At 36.6% G+C, this 26,958-nt stretch overlaps 1 protein-coding gene and 2 long non-coding RNA genes across 9 annotated transcripts; 1 reads left to right on the top strand and 2 right to left on the bottom strand.

Annotated features, from left to right (window-relative positions):
- Nucleotides 1-64: 64 nt before the first annotated feature.
- Nucleotides 65-25,672, bottom strand: LOC100881423 (ATP-binding cassette subfamily G member 4). Of its 4 annotated transcripts, XM_012284682.2 has the most exons (10): nucleotides 25,513-25,672; nucleotides 16,262-16,677; nucleotides 8,452-8,569; nucleotides 5,794-5,989; nucleotides 4,841-4,988; nucleotides 2,793-3,032; nucleotides 2,608-2,724; nucleotides 2,272-2,532; nucleotides 1,201-1,457; nucleotides 65-949 (listed from the first exon to the last, which is right to left on the bottom strand). In XM_012284682.2, the coding sequence occupies exons 2-10, from the start codon at nucleotides 16,479-16,481 to the stop codon at nucleotides 611-613; spliced, it is 1,896 nt and encodes a 631-aa protein (XP_012140072.1). In that variant the 5' UTR covers nucleotides 16,482-16,677; nucleotides 25,513-25,672; the 3' UTR covers nucleotides 65-610. The 4 variants fall into 4 exon arrangements, with proteins under 4 accessions (XP_012140072.1, XP_012140073.1, XP_012140076.1 ...); XM_012284683.2 differs by lacking the exons at nucleotides 16,262-16,677; nucleotides 25,513-25,672 and adding an exon at nucleotides 14,484-14,694; XM_012284686.2 differs by lacking the exons at nucleotides 16,262-16,677; nucleotides 25,513-25,672 and adding an exon at nucleotides 12,638-12,779.
- On the bottom strand, nucleotides 3,039-4,834 carry LOC143264055 (uncharacterized). The gene is made up of 2 exons (XR_013037462.1): nucleotides 4,724-4,834; nucleotides 3,039-4,590 (listed from the first exon to the last, which is right to left on the bottom strand). It is a non-coding gene; the product is annotated as an uncharacterized LOC143264055 (long non-coding RNA).
- Nucleotides 10,911-17,157, top strand: LOC143264057 (uncharacterized). Of its 4 annotated transcripts, none has more exons than XR_013037481.1 (4): nucleotides 10,911-11,153; nucleotides 12,613-15,416; nucleotides 15,660-15,868; nucleotides 15,975-17,157. It is a non-coding gene; the product is annotated as an uncharacterized LOC143264057 (long non-coding RNA). The 4 variants fall into 4 exon arrangements; XR_013037480.1 differs by lacking the exon at nucleotides 10,911-11,153 and adding an exon at nucleotides 11,754-12,326; XR_013037479.1 differs by lacking the exon at nucleotides 10,911-11,153 and adding an exon at nucleotides 11,754-12,340.
- Nucleotides 25,673-26,958: the final 1,286 nt, after the last annotated feature.

Raw genomic sequence — 26,958 nt, 5'->3', positions numbered from 1 at the left:
TAAAGGGACCCATGAAACATTTTTGTGTCCCAAGCAGTTACATAAACAATTATATAAACATTAATATATTTAAATATATGATTTTATTTCGTTCTAATTTTGCCATTCTCACTTTGGCTCAGGTGCTTTGCACCCACTGAAAATGAGTCCCCTGTGTCTAGCCCTGTATGTACGGTAACTAAGATACCATTGTATTACATACAAATTGATAAAAAATCCACCATGCTTATTTGTTAATTATGTGCATGTGATAACAATATACGAATCTCAAAATATCATGAATATTTAACAATAAATCTACTGGCTGATGGCTTTTGCGTATAATGCAATTAAGTTAGTGTACTCCTATAAAAATTCATGAAACAAAGTTAATATCCATTTCTCTTTATTTTAAACAGCTCTCTTTTCGCGATTCGTAAGTACAGCGCAAACCAAATTCGTCTGTAACAGATATTTAGTGTTTGATGTATCGCCGATTTGTTCCCTACACGAAGTGCTCCTTTGGAATTTTTTTTACGTCACTTATAGCACCATTTCCACCATAAATAAATCAATCAATGGAACGACCAACATCAATACTGGATTATCGAGATCGAAAATAAATAATTTTTTATCGTCTATTAAGCTTGCACCAGAGAGCACTGGCAGTCAGTAAATGCATCAATACACCGATACCAAGGATGAGAATAAGATTGTTTACAACACTCGTGTCGGCAATGTCCATTTCTTTCAGAAACTGTGTAGGTTTTTTGTAGTGACAATAGAAGTCGTCGCATTTCAAATCCAACCTGCCGAAACCGTACACGGTGTGCAGAAGACTATGAAAACTGGCCCGGAAATATGATATGTGGAACATCCATCGGAACATTTGTGGAGTATCCATGTAACGAATACAAAATCCGAAAACAGAGAACAGTACTGCGATTATAGGTCCTGCGAATACGGCGATCTGCAAACAGAAAGAAATTACGCGTTACATATTTGTTTTAAGGTGTTTATGATTTTGGATAAAGTCCAAAAATTTGGAGTATTTCTGTGGAATAATTTATCGCATTCTATCTGCTCTTTTTTTATCTTTGACATTTTTTTGAGTAGCAAAAATAAAGCTGGGATTTATTCTATAAATTGACTTGTATATTTATCTAATTTTTCTGGAAAGATAGTTTTAGAATAACGGGAGGTATTTGGGAAGATGTATACCTTCACTGGCGTAGTAGCACCGATAAAGAAACCCCAAGCTTGTGCCGTTAAGCTAGCAGCTATACTGACGACCATGAAGGATATTATACGTCGGGTTTCTACCGGCTGTCCTGTTAACCAGTAGCTCACAACTAGATAGGTTGCTGCGCAAGCAGCTTGGAATGGTATTTCCACAAGTAGCATACTAAAATAGTATGGCGCTAACCGGTACCATCGGTTGAAGTGTTCCCTTGAGAGGATCCGCATCTCTTGTGGAACTGAAAGCAATGCAAACAGTTAGTCAACCATCAGATTTAATCTCTTGATTTATTTTCCTATGTTTTGTCATGACAATTATATAATCGGAATATTTAAATAAATTTAAATAAATAAATTTCTAATTTCATAAATTTTAAAAGTTCAATCATATATAATGAAATTTATAGTACTGGAAATAGCGAACAAATTGCAGTTTCCTGTTTTAGTAAAAGAAAAAGAAAGATGTGTACAGCCTGCGGGAGTGAATGCCCGCTAGAAATTACTGTTAAGTTAACTCTCTCGCGTGTTTCGATTCAGCGTAAAATATAAGCGTCTCCTTGACCTCGATTTAAAACAGATGCTGGTGTGAAATGGTAACACCGTGGCGAAAGAAATGCGGACAATTAAAATTCGACTTTTACGTCTCGTTGTCATTCAACTCCTCCACTCTTATCTCAGTTGCAAATCCTTTCGCCTTCAAAGGAAAAATCAACAACTCTAAAAGCCGGTTTTTAAGATTCTTAACTCGCAATAAAGAAAAACAACCCGTGATTTATGAATCGAGGGACTTTGATGAATTCAAAGACTTATGAATGTAAAGGCTTTAAATTAACATAATAGGTCATTTATTGTAGAATGGCGACCTTATTAGGAAGAAAAAGCAGTATGATCTTTGAAGCGCAATAAATTTCAGTACAAGGAAACTCGTCGAAATGGAATATTTCTGTATATTTCCCCGTTAGATATCTGAACCTATCGCTTGTGATAAGTTATGTAGGGTATCAGCGAGTATGTCACTTGCAAAAAATGTAGTTTACAGAAGCCAATACATACAGGCAAGAGTGACAGCCATTTTGCCTGTGTAGACGATCAAGAGCAGAGACCCGTAAAGATAGACGTAATTAGCGAGGACACCGTTCGCTCTGTAACCGCTTCCCATGTAGAGATAGCCGAATATCACGCCGATCAGCAGGTGACAGAGTAAACGTACCACCAGCAACCAGTAATCTCTTTTCAAGCAAAGTAGTTGTCTCTTGTAGAGCAGATAACATTGCGCGAGGAATCCTGCAGGTGGAGGTGGTTCCTTGGTATTATCTGCATACATCAACAAAGTAACGTTAACAACATGGAAAGCAGAAATTCCAAATAAAAGAACACATTAATAATTACCATCGAGTTGCGATTTCATCGTGCACGTGATCGACTTGTCATCTATGCTTATGGTATTCACGGCTGCCGCTAACTTCTCCACGCTGATGCCATAATCGCCGATCGCCACTTCTAAAACTGTACCACAAATACAAATGAGTAACACTTAAAAATTCATTCTGGAAATATTATAAAAGTGTACGTACGAAAGTCAGCGGGATTGTGATAAGGCGGACAATCAGCTCCGACCGAGGACATGTGAGGCAACAATGACTTAACTGGACCTCTGTATATGCAGTATCCAGCAGCGACCGTGTAAATGGCATCGAACATCTCTAAGAGCAACGCACTTGGCTGATGTATCGTGCAGATGACAGTACGCCTTTCTATTTTAGCAAGACGTTTCAAAAGTGCGATGCACTGGCTGCACGAGGACGAATCCAGACCTAAACAAACATTTTTTTTTTCAAAATCTTTGGGCATGAGTCAGATCTGATCGATGAAAACGAAATGTGTGTGCGTTCGATCGAGATATACGATTTCAAATTCCTGCATTTAAATATTTCCGGATTATAAATATCTTTAAGACTAAACATCCTGATCATCAAAGTGATTCATGATACTTTCACACCCTACATATTTTTTAACTCTGAACACCTTTATATTTTGAGTATTATTGAATGCTAGATACTACTAGATCCTGAATACTATTAGGCTTATAATGTTCCTAGATCAAAGATACTCTTGGGCTCCGTGTACTTCTAGCTCTAGAATATCCCTACATTCAAATATTCCTAATTTCTAGATACTTCTAGTGATATAAAATATCCCTAGATCCCGAATACTTCTAGGTTCCAAATACCTCTAGGTCTATAAGATCCCTAGATCCCAAATACTCTTAGGTATAAAATATCCCTAGATCCCAAATACTCCTAGGTTTCAAATACCTCTAGGTTTAGAATATCCCTAGATCCCAAATACTCCTAGGTTCCAAATGCCTCTAGGTCCATAATATCCCTAGATCCCAAGTACTCCTTGGTTCCAAATACCTCTAGGTCTAGAATATCCCTAGATTCCAACTACTCTTAGCTACAAAATATCCCTAGATCCCAAATACCTTGAGATGTCAGTAAATCTACATCATAATATTCCTATATCTCCCTGTTATTATATCCCTATACCATTATATCTTTTTATTTGTACACTCCGAACTTCCTACGTGTCAAGGTTCCCATATGCGTAGTAAGAATAAAATGAAGAAAAGTAGTTGAGCAATTCTGCGAATCATTTCCTGGCTAAATTATACACGTGTCTAACACTAAAGCATTTCTTTGTACCTAGAATTACTCTCCACAGTAGAAGATGCTAGAACAATACACTAGAAATCATGGTAATTACATGCAGCACGATGATGCAGCTAAACAGCCGTTAGTCATTGTTAGATAAAAATAAAGCGTTCTTCGTACGACGCGAATCTTTTTGCCAGAAAAATGAACACATTATTATACATGTCTTAGTATGTTTTTTCATTGTTTGATCGATGAAAAAAGCGGTAAAAAATATTATGACAAGGTGCAAAGAAATGTTTATATAATCGATATTGATGTCTAACTGAATTTAATAGTGTCGTTTAACGACATTGAAGTTATACGACGGCTTTTAATGATTTAGCGTGGATGCTAGCTCGTAGAGATGAAATAAACGATTCTTCATTGTAAAGCGGCTACCATGATGCCGGCGAGCAATTATGCACGAAATTTGAATAGAATGGTGGGGACCGTGCATCGTGAACCGTGACAAGACGTTACGAAACATCTTCGAAGGCCTCGCATCGTTTCGTACGAGACGAGTTTCGACGTTTTTTACTCCTATTCCTTATCGAATATTAGGAAGAATATGTCGCAGTGTAACGAGTGATTCAATGTTAAGTGATGACTCCTTCTGGTTAATTTATGAAAGTGTCGTTCAGATTCACTTCTTTCTTGACCTTCGTCTTTACATTCTCTACAAAATAAATAATCTTACAATCATCAGCAAATAATGTATAATGTTAAAAAAAATTATGTAACAATTTGAAGTTGCAAGAACGTTTCTATTAGCCCCAAAAAAATTTCTAGTATTTGGAAAGGTGTTTTACTGTATCACGGTGTCCTCCTTTCGTTCTGCACACACTGACGCAACGCACGAAATTTCTTTAAATTTATCAAGCATTTTAAGCGCACGCCGAGTTAGGCACGAAGGATTTCGTAATTACCGGTTGTTGGCTCGTCCAGGAATAATACTGACGGATTACTTAAAAGTTCCAAAGCAATGTCTAGCCGCTTCTTCTGGCCACCGGATAGCTTTCCGCACAGTGTGTCGTAGCAGTGGCTCAGACCCAGTAGTTCTAGCAGTTCCAGCACCTAGTAACATACAACAAAATTATTTCAAACGATATTTGAAGTTTAGGGATATTGGGATCAAGGGATATTTGAAATCTAGGGATATTGGGATCAAGGGCTATTTGGAATCTAGAGATATTCTGGACCTAGAGATATTTGGAATCTAGGGATATTCTAAACTTAGGAGTATTTGGGATCTAGGTATATGGGGTCTAGGGAGATTGGGATCTAGGTGTATGGGGTTTAGGGAGATCGGGATCTAGGAAGATTGGGATTTAGGGAGATTGGGATTTAGGGAGATTGGGATTTAGAGAGATTGGGATTTAGGGAGACTGGGATTCAGGGAGATTGGGATTTAGGGAGATTGGGATCTAGGGATATTGGGATCTAGGTATATGGGGTCTAGGGAGATTGGGATCTAGGAAGATTAGGATTTAGGGAGATTGGGATTTAGGGAGATTGGGATTTAGGGAGATTGGGATTTAGGGAGATTGGGATCTAGGGATATTGGGATCTAGGTATATGGGGTCTAGGGAGATTGGGATCTAGGAAGATTGGGATTTAGGGAGATTGGGATCTAGGGATATTGGGATCTAGGTATATGGGGTCTAGGGAGATTGGGATCTAGGGACACTTGAAATCTAGGGATATTCTGGACCTAGAGATATTTGAAGTCTAGGGATTTTCTAGACCTAGAAAATCACATTATTTCCTCTGGCGAATAAGTAGACAAAACTTATTAATCGAAGAGAATTGAATTCATCAATAAATTGAACCTAACAGAAACAACGAATGGCAGAAAGCTAGCAATTGTTATGTTACGAACTTGCGTATGCTTGTAAGCCGAGCTGATCGTGTATCCGAGTTTCAAATGCGCGGCTAATGTCATGGCCTCTCCCACGGTAATCCTCGTTCTCATTAACGCATCTTGCTGTATGTAACACGAAGTTCTTTTCCACCTTTCGCTGTAAGGCACCCGAACTTTTCCGTTCACCAGGATCTGCCCTTGTACACCTCTCACTCTGTAACATAATACATTTCGTTTACATTAATAGCTTGCGCAAGCAGCCTGTACAAAGCTCCCAACTATTTTTGAGCAAGACTCATTGTACAATGTTTGAGACGGAGTTAACCTATGTGACTGAGATAAATTGAGACACAACCTATTTAAAGAGCATTGAATATCTGATTGAACCATAACCATGGTTCGTGATCATAACTGGTGCGTAAGCACCGGACCAGTCTTCGTTTATTACTGTCTGCTCTTATTATAACACATTATAATATGTGACACGTGTTTCTTCCTTTAATGATGTAAATCATTATCAATCTTTGTGATTGTGTACATCTTCCTGTTATTTCAGTTTAATACACTCAACATATATTTAGAAGACATACGCGTCTTTGGTTTCTTTAGGTAATGTAGTACAGGACGTACCAGGTGCGTCTTCATCCGTAACAAGCAGTCAATATAGGACACACACGGTGCGTCACTTTCGAGTAGTCAGTACTCTTCATTTTCATTCACTAATCAATATACGACACAAAGTGCGTATTCACTTATGTTAGATAAGGTCAGACGCATACGGTGCGTCTTCGTTTACAAGACGCACATGGTGCGTCATTACTTATGTAGCACACAATGTAAGACATATATGGTGCGTCTTCGATTACATGACATTAAGTATGAGACGCATCTGGTGCGTCTTCGTTTATATGATACACAGCATGAGACGCATATGGTGCGTCATCAATTATTTAGAACAATATAAGACACACATGGTGCGTCATTACTTGTGAACAACATACAATGTAATTACGCACATTTTCATTTATATAGGACAGACAATATAGGACGCACAAGGTGCGTCTTTATTTATAATTGATACAATATAAGACGCATGTGGTGCGTCACATATATATATAGGGTTAAGAATATATGACACACATGGTGAGTCTTCGCTTGTGACACAAATAACGAAAGGTACAAGGCATATTATCAACCCTAAAAGATTTAAATTCACCTTCGAACTGTTTTAAAAACAATCGGCTTATCGGAAAGATAAGGAAAATGGTTCAAGCGGTTGAATAATGTTCGATGAAATAAAATTTTATAACAAGAAGTATCGATTATTCAAATATATTCGATCGAAGCAATTGATGTGTCATAGGAAATACGTATCTCTCGTCAATCTTTCCCGGAGTAAATACCGATTGTTTTTTCGAGAAATGTTTAATAAGCGTGAAAAGCTCGCTCGCTCGATTTACGCGGAAACCGGTAACGAAGAATTGTACGTGACTCTCATTGAAATTTCTGAGTGGAATATAGTAAAACTGCTGAGCCTAGAATTACGTAATCTTGCTTCCGAGATATCGTTTCAAAATGAAAACTTAAAGTAGTATCTTATGTTCATAAGAAATTTTCAAACTTTTAACACGAATAAAACTTTTAACTTTTGACACGAATTCATGACAGAAAAGTATTACAAAATACAAGTTATATTACATCAATTTAAAGCTTAAAGTTTGCTGAAAGTTATTACATAAATATTTCATTAATATTCTTCACACAAAATGGCTGATTACCAGTTACAGCAAACAATGACTGATTTGCAAACATACAAAGTCTCAGACAAATTGATGACATAAAAGTATCGCAAAACTGTACTTATGATACATCAAATTAAAGCGTAAAGTCTCAGGAAAATGACTACACAAGGGTTTTATTAATATATTTAATACAAAATGGCTGATTCCTCTCTGAAACAATATCAATATCAAGATAATGATACTTTATATATATTCTTTGTATATAACATTTTTTAAAAGGAACTTAAGTAACTCAAAAAACTGTAGATTCATTATGACAAAACAAGGTAAAAATTCCTTTAACATTTTCACATAAGAAGAACTAGTAACTGAATATTCCGTAATGAACACCAACAATAAGCTAACTCGTTTCAGCGAAAAATGAATACTTTTTACCAAGTACATTCAAAAAGCGCTTACATGGTCATTTTTATTAAACTTCAAGCTTTAATTTGATGTATCATAAGCGTTACTTCGTGCTACTTTTATGTCATGAAATTATATCAAAGTCGTGAAGTGGGTCTTTGTTGCATAGTCCGCCATTTTGTTTCTGTACCGCCAAAATACATATCCAGTAATTTTCGCAAAACTTCTCTCTTCAAGTTGCTACACCAGCTCCCTATTTTGCACTTTTACATCTTTTGCACTTTTTTACTTTTACATCATGAAATTATACTTTTTAAAATCACGAAAACAACTTAGTATTCATCAACCTGTAATTACACTTCCTCTTTAAATCAGTCACGTAATACAAAATAATTACGATAAAAATGCCTACAAGTGACAGCTTGTCATTTACTTTCAAGTACAAGTAGCAATGGACCTGTAGAAGTAAAAAGCAATCAAGTCAAAAAACGGTGAACAGTTTATGCGTATTCGTGTGATGGATACTCACGTGTAGCCAGCCAAAACATTCAACAGTGTTGACTTGCCGGCCCCGGAAGGGCCCATTATGGCGACCAGTTCGCCAGCTTTGAACTCTCCGCTGACACCGTGTAGGATTTCTTTGTGCTCTGTAACGAGAAACGGACATTGGTTAATTAGACGTGTCACGCTTTTCGTGGGCCGAAATTATTTTTGCGAGCCAATAACTGTAAACTAGTAGTAATAACTGTAAGACAGTAATAATAACTGTAATTCTTGATGTTAGTGGTGTTGCTAGTAGGCGAATTTTTATGTTTATTATTTTGAGGGTAACAGAAAGGCAAGAAAGAAAGGAATTATCTTTATGAAGTTAGTTAAATTCTCAAATTTATACAAGTTAAATAAATCCACAAATCTTTATATCTCTACTTTAGGTTGTTAAATGTTTACATAAGTAAACATCTTAATATAAGTAAACTTAAACATCTAGGTCCTCAAGTTCTTAAATTTACAAATCTATAGATTCTCAAATCTTGAGGTTCTCAAGTTCTTACATATACTAGTGTCTACATATCCAAATCATTGTATCCCCATATCCTTACATCCCCAGATCCTCAGGTTCCAAAATTCCTACATACCTAATCCTTAGGATTTCATATCTCTACATTCCTAAATCTGCTGATCCACAAATTCTTACATTTCCAAATTCCTACATCACTAAATCCTCAGGTTTCCAAATTCTCACATCCCCAATTCTCACATCCCCAAATCCCTACATTCCCAAATTCTCACATCCCCAAATCCTAACATCTCCAAATCTCTACATCCCCAAACTCTCACATTCCCAAATTCTCACATCCCCAAATCTCTACATTCCCAAATCCTCAGCTTCCCAAATTCCTAAATCCCCAAATTCCTACATCCCAAAATCTCTACATTCCCAAATCCCTAAATCCCCAAATCCTCAGCTTCTCAAATCCCAAAATCCCCAAATCCACAGCTTCCCAAATCCCTAAATCCCCAAATTCTCAGCTTCCCAAATCCCTACACCCCTGAATCCCTAAATCCCCAAATCCTCAGCTTCCCAAATCCCTACCTCCCCAAATTCTCAGCTTCCCAAACTCCCACATCCCCAATTTTCCCTCAATTTTTGCGTCGCATTATGAGTGGAATTTCATATTATCATCCAACTCACCCAACCTTAAATTATTCGCTGAAAGGAGCTGGATAAATTCGGAACGAATTAGAAGAGAAATACTGGTGAACAACAAGACGGAATTAACTTCAATGATGCGGTATCAAGATTGAACAAGTGGGACGATTTCAACCGAGTGAAACTGAAGCGACCTTAACGAACTAAAACTGGAGATTTCAATGCACTTTGGCTCTTCAACGGCTAACTGGAACTTGGACAAACCGTAGAAATCTTGTAGCTGTTATTCAAACACTAAAATTTACTCAGATACTCGCTTTGTAAAATTACTGAAAGCAAAAACTCGATTTTTAATATTAATGAAAATTCACAGAGTGACTAACTGAGTGAGTTTAATTCTTGAGAACTTCATGACTAATCTATCTACAAAATTCTTCACAGTTTTTAACAATGAAATTCTCGAAGATTTCTAAGAATGAAATTCTTAGAATGAAATGTCATAATGCAATTCTTGATCGAATCAATTAAAATGAAATTAAATCTAAACAGTCATTCAGATGTAAAACATTCTTGGTGCGAAAATAATATACCGTCTTCTGTAAATTTGCATAGGAATTACGACGATTATTCAAGCGAGCTGACTATATTCCATAAAAATAGCGGGTTTTAACAATTTTATCCGAACTTAATATGCAACGCCGTCATAGAGAAGATGGAGCGATATCGATTCAACTGCATATTCGCATTCGAGATTCGAGGTTAAACTTCGAGCGATTAAATATGTTCGTTTCATTACGTAAAATTCAGTCTGATCAGACATAATTATATATAAAAAAAATATGTCATATAATATAATGAAAATTCCTAGGGTTTTTTGGCGAGCTATATTTTAGACGAACGACGCGATCGGTGACAACTAACATGAATTTAATATAATCGAACCAGTCGAGCAGGATAAATACCGGCGCTAAAATAGCATTGATCAGATCTGAACGAGTGTAAGAAATTAGGAAAACGGACCGATAGTGATATGAAATAGGACTATTTATAACTTCTATGTCCACAGCACAGGGTTGTGCAAATGAGCGGGAAATTTAAATCGACCAAATATACTTTCATGTCAATCTCTAATAATTTGGAATATACCAAAATGATTGCTTTTCAAAATATATTAGCAAAATATGTATTTTTTTATTTAAAGAATATATTCTTTCATTTTTCAATGTTCAAAACTGATGTAAGTACCTTGAAAGGCAATATTAGTAAAGCGCGATTAATTCTCAAAAAAAACTCAACATACCAGATAATCAAGTTGCACGATTATGCCAGTCATTAGACAAGAATGACGCGCATTATCGATGAATTGTTACAAAAAAGAGCTAAGAAAAAATGCCACAATCGTCCAGTTTTTGTGCTACTGCGGATCTTGACGCCTTGCAGAATTATTCATATTGTATTCAAGAAACCTGATAAACGTAATTATTATCGACGGTTACTGATGTAAATATGGCGTTAGATGAAGTTCGTGGTCGCAGGTATAGACAGCATCGTGGGAAAGCAAATGGAGCATCATGGGAAAGGTACGTTTCCGGTAATGGATACGCATACTTGCATCGCGTTACACAAGAACGATCAAGTTAACGTCCCAGTTCCGGTGTACTTTTCTAGGAAGACACTTCCTACCGGTCAACCTCCGCTTGAGACTTCTATATTTTCTTTGAGGACCTAGAAACAGAGGACTTAGACTCAGAGACATAGATATAGACATAGAGAAAGACAGAGACAGAGACAGAGAGATAGAGACACAGAGACAGACAGAGACAGAGGCGTACACAGCATCTTCCCTAAATCCTGACTCATCCTTACCTAATTTCCTTCTGCCTCTAAACACTAATTTAATAAGGAAAACTAGAAATACAAGTGTCAGTAAATCATTCGACTTGATCTACCCATCGTCCCACGATAAAACCACACTGTTATCACAGAAGAAATGTCATCAAGAGCGACCCACGATAACACGCTTTCACACATATCGCGACCTTTCACTTCCGTAAATTGCAACGACTGCATTAAATGTTTCTACCTACGCCATCAAATAACTCAAATAGCATTTTTACGTAGATACACGGTCATCCGGTTGCATCGTATCGTGTCACATGGATCAATAAAATGAACTTCATACACGTATAAAGTTCAATGATGAAACGGTTCGTCATTGGTACGCTATCGCGCGACTTATCGCTGACTCGAGTACACGTGTCTTAGTTCTGTTATCGATTCCCCGCGTTGAATTAGTAAATGAAACTTGTACATATTTTGCGAAATATTAATTTGACACGGGGTGGAATTTGATAGCGGTAACGTGATTTTTATTATGGCGATTCGACGTTTTCGTTGAGCGCGAATTCGACTCTGAACGGCGCGATATTTGACTCTAGAAACTAAACAGTCGAGACGACTGATTTCAGGGTTCACGTTGTACCGATGTCAACCCATGAGTTGGCGCGAAGAGGTTGACTCAAGTGCTTAGAAGATGCACGACTCCTATTGGTCAGAATAGAAAAATGGACGCCTGGACTCCCGCGCATTTTCGGCGGTAGTACTATTGGCTCGATCGGTCGCACACCAATCAGACTAAAAACAGTGACAGTCGACAAACGTCTCGAGAGCGAGCGAGATATCGCGAATCGCATTCAACAGTTGTTATTGTCATTATTCTTATTTGCCAAAATGTAACGATCACGCACCAACTCGTAGGTTGACATCTGTACGTTGCAAAATGTTGCCACGCTTGAAATGTCAGTTATTTCGATATTTTTTATTTCAATACTTATTTGCTTATTTTTCTACTTTATTTAAAAGCAAGTATCTATTCAATACCGGTAACATTAACCCCTTGCACTATTTTAACGAGTCTGACATGTTTCGTGATCAATTATACTCGAATAAATACACCTCAATTTGAAGTTCAAGTTCAATAATGTGCATAATCAACTATTGCATCATAACATTTCAACTTTCTTTGTCTTAATAATATAGCTGTGATTGATTCTGACTGACGCACCTGGCAAATAAATTATGACGCAAGGGGTGAACGATCAGCTGTGGAAATACGCCGCCCTCTGATCTATCCGATGCAACGTGTATAGAGTTGTACTCGTACGTATGTGAACCATTCGTCATATAAAATATGCGTGTGCTGTTGTCACGCACGAACGTCATGTCGTCACGTATTTATCGACCTCCAAACGGAAACGGCATAATATTATTCCAAATGCGGGCGTGCGTGGAAGGTGGCCGGATTCAGAAAACTTATATGTACTTGCAACGTTCGCTAATCGGATCACATTGGATAACCAGAAAGAACACCATCAAAATTCTGCAGGGATCAGCGGTCGCGTACGTCTCAACGATACTAACAAATATCTTAACGTATTAACTGAAAGTTCATTAACATCGACTGCCATAGAAGCAGTCTTAAAAGTTATCTTGTTGTCAGACACTAACCTATAAATCACAAAACATTTTATTAATTGCCATTATTCACTATATTTGTACACCATATAACACTAAAAAATTAAGTAATTATTAATATATAATAATTGATATAATATTGTGTACTTCAATTAAAAAATATTAATTTCAAATTATTGTGACAAAATGAATGATGAGCGTGAGTCATCTTGCGAGTGCAAAGAGTTAATATCTCCCAAATATCGATGACAATCGAACCCGCGATATAATCGAAAATATTCGAGATTATCGAATCCGATATCGGACCAATCATTCATTGAACGATCGTGATTTGAACGTCGTCGTCGATGACGTATCTCTTCCTTTGCCGAACCATGAATAATACAAGAATTTCCTCGAGAACGGATGCGACCAACTGAACTCCACGTACGTTTGCTGATTTACCGGCGTACGTGCAAGAAAACACGATAATCGCGACAGTCTTGATAAGGAAAAAAGTTTTTCAACCGATCGACTGCTTTGTGCGATTAATCGTTTCTGTACATGATCGCTGTTTGGAATCGAAGATCGAAGTATGAGATGCTTGCAATGACAGAGTATATTTCTGCTGAGATTTTGGAAACTCATGCTTAGACTTCGAAAATTTACATTCAGATCGAAATTTTTTAACAAAATATGTAGAATTCTTGCTAAATGTTAAGACTTAATCTAAAATATTTATGAATATGTAAGACTCTTGGTAAATGTTAAAAATTAACCTAAAATGTTTTTGAGACATCGCAAATTTCTACTAAAATTTAAATAATTTCCAATTCTCAAAAATTTTCATAAGAAAACAGTAATGACGTATAATATAATTAAAAATTCGAAAATTAAATAATATCTTCCCCTATTTAATTATTAATGCAAATTAATGTAAATTAATTAGTGAACGCGCATCTTTAACTCGATTAAGATTCAATGATTCTTCTGACAAGACTATAATTTTCTGGAAAGAACAAGTTTACGCGCGTTGCAAGCTGCAACGAATCGAACAGAATCTGTAATTAATTAAAGAATTGTTCTGTAATCGCCAGCGAGAGGAAAAGGAACAATGCACAATAACACGATAACGCGAGACAACGCGTGCAATAACATTTTACGATTCATCGAGCACGTTGAGTGGATCCCTTTCATAAATCCAAGTACATCGTCAATTTCGATCTCCCTTGAAATCTGCAATAACAAACGCGAACGAACTTCGATTCGCTTATCTGACATTTTACACGCTACCGAAAGGTCACGACACAATATTTAATAATCGAACTTGTTTACACAATCGAGGGAAACATGAGATAGCCACAACTCGAATGTTCGAAAAGAGTAAAGTACTGACACGTATACACAAATTGCCTTGAACTCTTACACTAAAACGAAATGTATTTAATAACACGCACCATTTTTGTTGCATCGAATAATCTTTGACTTTAATGAATCAGCATCCACAACTTGTACACGCGGTTCCAAAGTGCCGAAGATTAGCGTCAAAGAGTAGGGATACAACAAGAGGCGACACTTGACAAGGAAACTACTTTTTAGAGAGACAGAGGGTGGAGGTACTATTTTAGCGCGATACGAAATGCGCATGCGCATACTGCGCAAGTATGGCGGTCTATTATTGGCGGCAATAATAATTTATTTCTAATAAATAGTTTGTCATTTCTCTGTTGCACATTCATCTGTATGTTCTTGCGATGGTTGATCATCTCTTTATAAGTTATTCTTTGTAAATACTTCAAAAGCTAACATTAGTAATATAAAGAAAATTCACGATAGAGTTCTAATTTGAGACTGACATGAAATTAATTTTAAATTGCCCGCCAGGTTAGCACAAGCAATGTAAGGGACAGTATTTTCCTAACGTCAAAGCTACTCCCCGAAGTGTTGCCTCTTGTATTCCTACTCTTTCTTAGTGTCAACCATTCCCTTTTATATTACCTTTTAGTACTTATTATTTAAGTAATTGTACACGAAAGTATGGAGCAAGCAATCGAGTCAAGATACCCATCGCCTGTGTATGCGTTTCGCTTGTGATTTTCTCAAAGGTTATGGTCGTTTAGTCATAGGTCAGTGTTCGATAAAACTGTACGGGTCAGGAGCGTGCGGATCTCGCGCGTGTTTCCACTAGTTTTTACCAGGCGTATTTAAGGTCAGCCGGGAGAAAGCGATGGAAGTGGTCCAGCAAGTGGCGAAGAAAGTTCTCAACGGAGAAAGTGGCCGATGATTTTGAAAAGAGCTCTCTTTCCATTAGAAGCTGGCAGAAAGAGTCGTAATTCGACGGAGAGGAATCGCTTCGAAAGGATACGACTTCGCGTGAAAGGAGAAGCACGGTTAGTTCTACCGTTCATGAAACTCTTCTATGCAAATTGCGCGTTTGAAAAAAATAACGAGGTACAAGGAAAAAAATTGATACACGTATAATCGTCTGCATATAAATTAATTATGTGCATTAGGACGTTATATTGAACTGTCATGCGTTTAATTTGAATTGATAAACATAATTACGTGACATGTACAAATATTCATAACATCAGTTACGCGCGAAAATTATAATTATACAATTATTATTGTAGAAATGATTAATATTTATACGGAGTTATTAGGACGTTGTAATAAGTGGTGTCGAATTTCAAGACGTTGAATTATGGGAATATTGAATTACAAAGACGTCGAAGTCGCAAAATGTGGAATTCTGATCCAAATTCTATTACACTGCGTATCGGAGACATCGAATTTCAGAAGAATGGAATTCCATCCACATCGAATTCTGACGGGTGGAACTGTGAGTAAATTTAATTGTATTGGTGGAATGGAATTCCAGGAGTATCGAATTTTAACGGATGGAATTCCGAATTCGAAAATAAAATTCTAACAGTATTGAATTCTAGGTAGTGCAATTCCAGGAATTCCGAATTCGAAAAATGGAATTCCAGCAGTATCGAATTCTAACGAGTGGAATTCCATGAATTCCAAGTTCGAAAAATGGAATTCCAAGAGTATCGAATTCCAACGGGTGGAATTCCATGAATTCCGAGTTCCTGAAATGGAATTCCAAGAGTATTGAACTCTAACGAGTGGAATTCCATGAATTCCGAATTGGAAAAATGGAATTCCAGCAGTATCGAATTCTAACGGCTTCGAGGTTCTCCATATCTCTAGTAAATAATGAACTTACTCGGTCTGATGTGTCGTAGGCTCCATTCCTTAACCGCGTACCGCACATCGAAGAAGGCAAGATCCACCTCGGGTCTCTTCGGAAAAGAATGCTTCTCTTGAAAGAAATAATCTTCCTTCGCGGCGATAGTCACTCCGTGAACATCGTCGTGGCTGCTGTGATCGATTTGACAACAGCTGAGCGACGATCTGGACGGTGAACAGTGCGGCGGTGTGGTCATTTTTCGATCCGTATATATCAACTCAGATCACTTTCGGTTGTTTCTTCGCGTGGAAACGGTTTCTTTAGCTTCGCTGCGAGCTACGTCTTTAGTAGCATGTCTAGCACCAACTAGGATTCTTTCACGTTCTTTTCGCTTGATTGAACCACGATTACCGATATCCAGCTGCTTATAGTTCTCGCATAATTGCGCCCCTCTGAAACGGAAAAAACGAAGAGATGAATATCTTGGCGGAGATACTGGGTTCTTGTAAAATTACCGATTTCGACACGTAGAAAGTCTGACACGATTTCGTGACATATAGGTATCGCAAAATAGCACTCGTGGTACATTGATTTGAGACTTGAGATTTCGTTGATACCGCATATAGCTTTCATCGATAGCCTTAATGCTGAGTGGACGAGTGCCAGTTAGAGAGAACAATGACCGATTGCGAAATATATAGTCTAACAGAAATTGATATAAATCGTGAAATGCACTTGTAGCATATCAATTTACGCACGGTTGTCAATTGTAAGTCGCGACCAAGACGTGAAATTCTAACACAAATTGATGACATAAAAGTGTGATAAAATTGTACTAATTGTACTTATTTATTAAATTTGAAGTCCTATGATTATGTCTACATAAATTATATAATATTCTAAGATCTAATAAAATGTGTCTTACAAATGTATCTGCCAATTACGATCTTAATCGTGATCATTTTATCATGATCTCATCTTATAACCAGTTTAAAATAGCCATTCGTGTAACTATTTATAAGTTATGCGAAAGATTAGTTTCCGAACAATATAATTAACGAGTGAAATTCCAGAATCCAAACTCAAGGACAATCCATGCACCTTGCATATCTCTTTTTCAACCTTTGGCAAGAAGTTTCGACCGGTTTTGCTAACTATTACGACACGACTAGTTTCTTTCATTAGACAAATCTTAATAACGACTTTCAGAGGTTATAAACCCGTCTCGTTCGATTTTTCACTTCGCTGCTCACCGATTAATCGTGCGAAATTCAATCCGATGACACGCGGAGGATCATCAGTCTAACGTTCTGAATTTAATTTTATCATCGAGAAAGAAACAGTTCTTTTCATCAGGTACGATATCGGAGCGAATAATGCGAAGTGACAAGACGGTAAATTAAATTTGTGCACAGTCAATAATGCGTTGTCATTAAAATGCACTATAATTTATGCGGCAGATTATTAAATCATATTATTAGTCCCGAAGCGTTATCGAGGAGTAATGAATTAATCTCAATATAGAATACGATGATTGAACAAATTAGCACGTACAGTCGATTCTAACGAAGTGCCAGTCATTTTATACGAAGAATATCAACAAAGCGTCGAATATGTCATTTTTATTCTCTCATTTTTAGCCAAGAAATTATTATTCCGGTCATTTCGAAATTACCTACTAGCAACAATCTAATAAGAACGCCTCATAAATATTCACTCGGATGCATTAGTTTTTAACCACTGAATTTGCGCGAACGTAATGCTAAGCGTTTCAAATGAAATCTGCGGGCTATGCAAATGCCCGATGACATCTTTATCGAACCGACGATTAAAGTGCCGCGTAAACTTCTCGCGGAAAGACCAATCGCGTCATCGGTAAAGTGTCATCGGTGTACTAGAAAATAATTCTAATCGAACGACGAATCATAAAATTATATTGAACAGTAAAAACGTGCAAGAGTCTTTGATATGTTAAATTGACCTATTGCTCCTTGTCACGGGTAAACGATGCGAGGAGATAATTTTAATCACTAATTTGTCTGCACTATGAGACTAACCACACAGTCATGGAGTAATTACTGTCAACGATAAATTAACATACCGATCAGCATATGCTTTAAAAACTGTTAAAACTTTTCATTACGGGTTGATCGTTCGATTCGAAATTTCAATTTTTTATTGTATCACTAACTTGACTACAGGACTATATGGATATAGGGATCTGAGGATAATTAGGATCTAGGGAAATTTCGGCTTAGAAAAATTTCGATCGAGGGAAATTTTGATCTAAGGGAATTTTGAAGTAGGGGAATTTCGATCGAGGAAAATTTTGATCTAACGGAATTTTGAACTAGGGGAATTTAGAACTAGGGGAATTTGGGACTAGGGGACTTTGGAACTAGGGGAATTTGAGGCTAGGGAAATTTGGAACTAGGAAAATTTGGAACTTGGGGAATTTGGGACTAGAGGAATTTGGAACTAAGGGAATTTGAAACTAGAGGAATTTGGAACTAGGAGAATTTGGAACTAGGGGAATTTGGAACTAGGGAAATTTGGGACTAGGAAAATTTGGAACTAGGGGAATTTGGGACTAGAGGAATTTGGAACTAAGGGAATTTGGAACTAGAGCAATTTGGAACTAGAGGAATTTGGAACTTGGGGGATTTGGAACTAGGGAGATTTGGAACTAGGGAAATTTGGAACTAGGGGAATTTGGAACATGGGGAATTTGGGACCACGGGAATTTGGAATCAGGGAAATTTGGAACTAGGGAAATTGGGAACTAGGGGAATTCGGAACTAGGGAAATTTGGAACTATGAGAATTTGGAACCAGGGGAATTTGGAACTAGGGGAATTTGGAACTAGGAAAATTTAGAACTAAGGGAATTCGGAACTCGGAAAATTTCGATCTGGGGAAATTTTGGTTCTATGGAAATTGTCGATCTAGTAACATTTCATATTTAGAGACCTTTTTGGATTCAGTGATATTTTCGTGCTAGGGGCATTTTGGGTTTAGAGTCATCTGCGATCTAGAAAGTTTTGAATCCAGCAACATTTGAGATCTAAGAACATTTAGATTTATGAGTACTAGTTATCTATAGTTACGCAGATAGAGATAGTGAAATCTCGAAGACATTCGTGTATAGAGATACTGCAATCTAGTGATCTAGAAAGCTAGGAATAATCCATATTGATATAGTACACACATTCTTTAGGAGTTATAATAACGATTTGATTAATAAGTGCTGGTATTTAAATGCGCGATGATCAAAGATAAGATTGTGCGTGATTTGCTATAAGATATAAAATCGCTTTCAGGATATTTATTTTATAATCAAAATTCTTCTCGGTCGAATAGAACGATAATCAATCGGAATAATGTTTGGAAAGTAAGAGACGAGTTCTAGGATTAACTGGTAAACTTTCGCCAATGTTGTTTTGGCAATATGACGTGACGCATGATGTCGATTAAGCAAGAATACGAAACTCTATGGAAATTATTCATGAAACTCTACCACGGTCCGGTGACTTTTTTTCTTCGTTACAGTATTCGAAACAAGAATCGTTCGCACGTGGTCTCCAATCGACAGCTCACTCCGATTACTTTCGATAACTATAACAACACGTTTCCAAGGTTGTGTTTGTCGATTTTACAAGGTTAAAGTACTGCACCGTTCGACAGTAATAAACAATTACGTACAAAGAGTATATTGTACCGAACAGAGTCTACATGCTGTAACGGTATGCTGACAGGGAAAATGGTACAATCATCGATTGTCACGTAACAGTGAAAGACGCAATATATGATAATACAATTTTTCCTCTTCGATTTTTGTCGTCTAAGAACTTTGAACCTCGATCGGATGAAACACGGATTTAAAAGATAATTGTGCACGCGCACGATGCATAATAAAACAAATATCAAATAGTAATATACTTTATTAACATCAATGTCGTATTAATTGTATAAAGTGGCAATGTAAGATGTTAAGCGCCACGTCAAGTATCGAATATGAAATATAACATCGGTGATAAAAATGGTAAATAACACTTGACAGCTTGAGAAATAACTACAAGTACTTCAATCATTGAAACGCAATGATCTTGAACCACGAATGATCTGATTCACTCGACAGATTACCCTGACCCGTCTGTCGCTCGTTTGTCTCTAACTTCGTATTCTTCTCCTATCTCGTTTCGTCAAGACAAATTATTTTCCAAGATTCCCCTTGTTTATCGACTCATTCGTCAACAGTTAACGTCTTCTTACAAGGACGATAAATGCCCCTCGTCGAGGAGACTAATTACCGATAACCGATGGATGCAATATTTTCGAACGCATCGTTTATTACTATATTCGCGAGATATCTTTTTCGTGATTTCTCAACTGTAGTTGCGAAGCGATTGCAAAAGCGTGGTAGTATGTTACTTTGCGCAAGAATTACTCCACGGATCAGGTACATACTTTCCATCTTCTTCTTTCGGCCGTATCGAAAACCACATTACCATCTAAGTGTTTCATCTACAATATTTTACCTTTCCAAAAACGAACGTCGATTCGCTTCGTTAAAACAAACATAACGTAATGACTGTGAAATTATACCGTCGTGTGCGTCATACGCAGATACTTGTCTTAAAATTTCTAAATCTTTATACCTAAACACAACGTAGATTTAGAATATTCTGTAAATGTAGTTACATCATATGTCCTTAGATCGTAATAGCGGATAAATCCAGTGATATCCGGGGAATCGAGCGCGATGAGATAAGCTCCGATATATCTTAGATAATCGATCAATTATAGATACAAATGTGCAGGAACTTAGATATTTATCACCGATGAAATACAATGTATTCCGTAATTGTTAATTAAGTAAGAAAAGAGAACAAAAAATGGAGGAAAAAAGAATCGCTTTCACTCTGTTTCCGGAGAAGAAAGCAAATCCCATTCCGCGAATTTTTAGAAAGTTTTATAGCGAACATTGGCCGTGTTCAAGAACTATCACGAGCGATTCAATGTCGATGCACCTTCAAAGACCATAAGTTTTCTCTCCGAAGTTCGACTCCCGCTACGAAACCGCATTGACATTAATGACGAGGAATTAAATAATATATACACCGTGGCTATGAATAATGCGACGTGTCGATTAACGAGGAAAATACCCGAGTGGTATTCCCGATTAACATTGAACTTGAAAAGTAGAAGGTTAAGCGTTTATTAAGAAAGAACAAAACTAATCTCACGACGATAGTACGTTTGAGGAAAAAAATATTTGTACGGAGAGTTCGTTGCCGTACAAACAGAATTCGTGACACTAGAAGACTGTGCACTCGTTTTTTAAACGCAAAACCTTCCGGTAAACTTGTCAACGCGAGTCGTGTGTTCAGATATCTGAACGCTCGACAATAATTCAGATAATAAAAGCATACACGTGCCTGCAGTCACGAGATTACTATTCTGCTATCTCTTATTTGCAAACAACGCATCTATCGAGCTCAACGCGCACAGTATTCAAGAACGATATATTCGACAGAAAATTCGTGTGTATTTGTATTGATTTAATAAACGAAACGCTTACGCAATTATCCGCGTCGACGCGCAAGGTTGAGCAAGTACGAAAATATAATTCATACGTCTTGAGCGCTTGTGCTCGTGACCTCCGCGTATTGCATCGGTTTGACGTTCGTGATGTATCGATGAACACAGATAAATAAACGACTCTTTCACGATCATCGATCGAATAAATTTTCCGACGTTTTCGATCTATTTCCGAAAACCAGCGTGAGCCACACAACTGGTTAAGCATTTAGGCGTGAGTCATATAGAATCGAAGCGTAGGCGATTTGCTCGATTTCGAATTTCAACGTAGATTATTCACGTTGTTCGAGATTGAGATGTGGGTCATTCACACGAGTCAGGGCCGAGCTGTGGGTCACTCACTCGACGTAAAAGGAAGGCCACTTGTGTTATCTAAAATTTATGCTTGGGTCATGTGTGTGATATTGAAGTAGAGTGTCACTAGAAAGATTCGGCATTGTGGCGTGGGTCACTGGTGCAATTTAAGACGAGTGCTGCGTGGGTCACTCATGTGACTTCAAATTAGGACATGTATTGACCTGCAACTTCGCGTTAGACCGTGGGTCACTCGCTCAATTTAGTTTCGGGCGTGGGTCACTCATTATATCTAACTTTTGGGTGTGGGTCACTCACACAATTTCAAATTAGAGCGTGGGTCACGTATATAACTTCACGTTAGAGCGTGGGTCATCCATATGATTCTACGCCGATGAGTGGGTCACCTGCGATATCTAAGTTTTGCGGGTGGGTCACTCGTGTGATTTGAATTTGTAACATGGGTCGTTCACGCGATATCAAATTAAAGCGTGGGTCATCGGTATAACTTCACGTTAGAGCGTGGGTCATCCATATGATTCTACGCCGATGAGTGGGTCACCTGTGATATTTAAGTTTTGCGGGTGGGTCACTCGTGTGATTTGAATTTGTAACATGGGTCATTCACGCGATATCAAATTAAAGCGTGGGTCATCAGTATAACTTCACATTAGAGCGTGGGTCATCCATATGATTCTACGCCGATGAGTGGGTCACCTGCGATATCTAAGTTTTGCGGGTGGGTCACTCGTGTGATTTGAATTTGTAACATGGGTCATTCACGTGATATCAAATTAAAGCGTGGGTCATCAGCACAACTTTACGTTAGAACATGGATCACTCGTCTGATTTTGAGTTGGTGCGTGGGTCACTCGCGATATCTAAATGTGGAGTGGGTCACACGTGTGATGTAAAATTGCAGCATGGGTCACTCACACGATTTCAAGTTATAACGTGGGTCATTCATACGATTAACCTAGTATGGGTCACTCATTCGCTTCAGCATTGATACGTGGACTACTCGTGGAATTTATTATTGAGACGTGGGTCACATGCAAGCGATTTAACATCAAAGCGTGGGTCACACAATTTAAGGACAATTTATTATACGTATAAAGACACGAAGCGCGTGAAATTGTTTGTTAAATTTGAACAAGAACATAAAATTTTACACGTGTTCAGTAATAGAGATATCTTAAATGCCTAGTTTCATCCTACTGAGTCTTTGCACTTATCGTATGCGTATTGTAAATGCATGATCAAAAAGCTAAACATTGCTGGTAATCAAAGTTTGAATGCATTAAATGAATCATCATTAATTTTACATGTCAACTTTTTGTCATGACAGTGCCACCGATCTAGCTGTCATATTCAACGTGAAGTAACAAATGACTGTTCTTCTTTAAGCACAAAAAAGCAATTGCAATAAATTATATTGTAATTACAGATCGAAGGACGCCTATTTCTTTGTTGCTTCTAACATATGAATGTATCAATATGCTTACTATTTATTATTTCACGTTTAAAATGAATCATAATAATGCCTTGTTATGATGAATCACATTTAGATAATTCACAAGCATGTTAAATTAACATCGCATTCGATTTATCAATATCTCTATTCCTGTTTTTTTTTTAGTTCGATAAATAAATAAGATATCAATTAAATAAGAGAAGCTAAAGTTTTAACATTTTATGTGCACACTGTAGAACGAAACAAAGGTTGTTGAATCGCTCTTTGCACAATTCCCCGTCTCTGTGTCGGTTGATTGATAGACCAGAACGGAAACGAATTTTCTATGACTGCCATTTAGCAGAACATAATTTTTCTGAAAAATATGTTTTGATATTAGCGCAGTCCTTATCTTAACCGTTAACACGATTAGATTAAACATTAATATTTCTTTTAAAGATTTCGCCAAGTTCTAATAAATAATTTTAAATAATATCGAGTTGTTAATAATTGCTTTTCATCTGCGTTATATGTAATATAGAACATATACATGGTAATTACTGTTTTAAATTTGACGAATGCCAAAAAAGTTTAAAATTCATGAAATTCCGGTATACACGAATTGCGCATGCGCATTTCGCGCAGATCATCGTAGGGAAATTTCCACAATTTCTCTGCAACCTTTTTATATGTTCTTTACTACGTTATGCATACAAAATTTAGTCAACGTTTCATGGCGAGAAATTATATGAAACATGTACGTCCATTTATAAACATTCGACAAAACACGCTGCTCATTTTAATCATTACTTAATTTAATGTTTTTCGCGCCATTTCCCATGAGCCATTGATACTTTATTACCAAAACAATGAGATTGAACCACCGTAGATAAAAATTCTGGTTACGTCAATGATTAAATTTATAAAATTAAATATTAGTCACGCAAGATAATGACTTTACAGAAATAATTGTTCCACTTAATATGAAAAAACCTTTACATACATGCAGCTATCCTGATGACTAACTCTAGGTGCGGTCAAGATCAATATTGAATCTAATTTGAAACGAACTTGAGTAGAAACAAATACTTGTGACAGCTTATGGTAACAGTCAATGTTAGTTGATCACGATCAGTGTAAAATGTTTGTTAGCTCGTCAATACCAATCGACCTGATCTACTACAGTACTGTATCATATACAAGACAGGTCATTATTTTTATTTCCAATTCACTATGTAAACTTGCAAAGTGTGACTACCGTATTTAACTGTATAATTGGCAGAACTCGGTCGTAGAAATTTAACGGAACAAGATCGTTACCAGTAACTTACTTTTTGTTGTATTCCACTTCTGTGGTCAATACTCGTAAAATTTTAACGAGTATGTATCTTTCATAAAATAAACTGTCAGACGAAACACGTGTACTCGCGCATACAATTGTTCTGTTTTCAACATGCAAAGGTTAATGGAACATGCGGTTTTAAAATGTAACGACATGCACGCTCTCGAAATTCGTCAAAGATTTTTTCATAACACATACATTTTTGTATAACGTTCACTAAAATATTGACCCACTAACAGCTTATTCAATTGACCACCCCCGTTAACAAAACTAAATGATCTAACGTTTTCCAAATTAATTCTAATTACGTATTAACAAATGTTGTCAAAAACACTTCAAGGTTTATGTACGAGGAAAAGAAGTCAAGGGAAAGACGTCAAGGAGAAAAACACTTGTCACTACTAAACAATTAGAAAACAGTTTTTCGAGACAACACTATTATCGATACAGATAATTTTATGCACGTACGCGTAATTTTACTGTGATAATTTTAGATCTTAGTGTAGAAAATGTCATTAAACAATATTAACTATCGTTTATAATTATCGACAATGTATACGTACAAATTGATTTATATAAGTATGAATAACTTGCTTACCTTGTTACTAGATTAATACGCCAAATTTTGTAGAGCAACCCTTAAGATCAGTAAAATAGCTAACAAATTAGATGATGTGATGTTTGATACCGTTCCAGTGATACTACCATCTACCCCGAATGTTCGCAGAAGACTGATCGTCTTTTTACAACGTATCGTAATTCTGTCTCTCTCCCACTCCCATTGCTTAGAATATGCGCATGCGCGCAATGCAACCGGCTTACAAATCATCGATTGGCGCATGTCTTTTAAATGCATCATATTTTTAATATGATTTATTAGAATATAAAACCGTTATAAATTTGTGTAATTGTCAATTATTTGTTTACATGAAATACTTTGCAATTCATGATCTTTCCGCAGAGTTTATAACAATTTAATTTATATAGTACTATCAGTGAACATTACATTATTATATACAAACAAATATAATAACGATATATACATATTGGGTAACTTCTATTTTCATTCTCTAATTTCATATTAATGCGCGCGACCGATGCAGGCTTATCAGTGTCATCTAATGATGACTAGAGGAACTAATACATTACAGTATAACCATCTAACGGTAAATTAATGGAAATAAATTTTATTCACTTTTATAAAGAGCTTTTTATGTGAAGATACAATCACAAATATTAGCATATTAAAACACAAATATCTCTTATTTTCAAAAGAACAATTTATATTATAAATACTGTTATGATAGTTTCTGAACACATAACAGCTCTAATTAGTTATGTAATCCAGTGTTGGGCAGTCGTGAGATTTTATCGCACGCGAGAGCTTTATGCGCATGCGTCAGCGACGTCACAGCTTGCTGCCAATACCGTACCTAGTCGGTACATGCAGTGCTGACTGATGAGGGCACCTTAATGATCCTACATCATTTTTCAAAAATTCTTATAATTGCACTGTAAACTATGAATGTATAGGTTGGGTTAGATTAGTTATATATATGACTGTATAAAACTATACAACTATATATATATATATATATATATATATACTATTCAATTTATTATTTTTATAAGTAACATTTTCTGTTTACTAATGTTCTAACTTTCACGTAAAAATATTATTAAATCGTGCAACAATTTTATTTTTCAGTTCCAAAATTGAATATTCACACAATCTGCCTCGATCTTCGACAAAGAATTAAGCCAATAAAGAGTTACATAAATTAAAAATTGTACAAAATATATTTGCAAATTGTATGTATTTATGAAGTTACAATAAATAAACAAAAGAAATCATGTACTTATTTACAATCATTTCCATTACATTCTTAAACATAACAGACAATCAACAGGTTAGGTCAGGCTTACAGTTCGGTTACATTCGGTTAGGTCAGGGTCCAAGGTTATGTCGGATTATGTTAGGTCAGGCATACGGTTAGGTTATTTTATGTTAGGTCAGAGCCTAAGGTTAGGTCGGAATAGGTAA

This window comes from Megachile rotundata, chromosome 3 (genome assembly GCF_050947335.1).
Source record: "Megachile rotundata isolate GNS110a chromosome 3, iyMegRotu1, whole genome shotgun sequence".
NCBI lineage: Eukaryota > Metazoa > Arthropoda > Insecta > Hymenoptera > Megachilidae > Megachile > Megachile rotundata.
This window is presented reverse-complemented; position numbering and strand designations above follow the sequence as displayed.

What these genes read in the sequence shown, in the direction of transcription:
- LOC100881423 (XM_012284682.2), bottom strand. Translation starts at nt 16,481, where the DNA reads ATGACCACACCGCCGCACTGTTCACCGTCCAGATCGTCGCTCAGCTGT. An exon ending in CGGCTTACAAGCATACGCAA is followed by an intron (nt 4,989 to 5,793) that starts GTTCGTAACATA and finishes GTATGTTACTAG; the next exon opens with GTGCTGGAACTGCTAGAACT. An exon ending in GTGCTACTACGCCAGTGAAG is followed by an intron (nt 950 to 1,200) that starts GTATACATCTTC and finishes TTCTGTTTGCAG; the next exon opens with ATCGCCGTATTCGCAGGACC.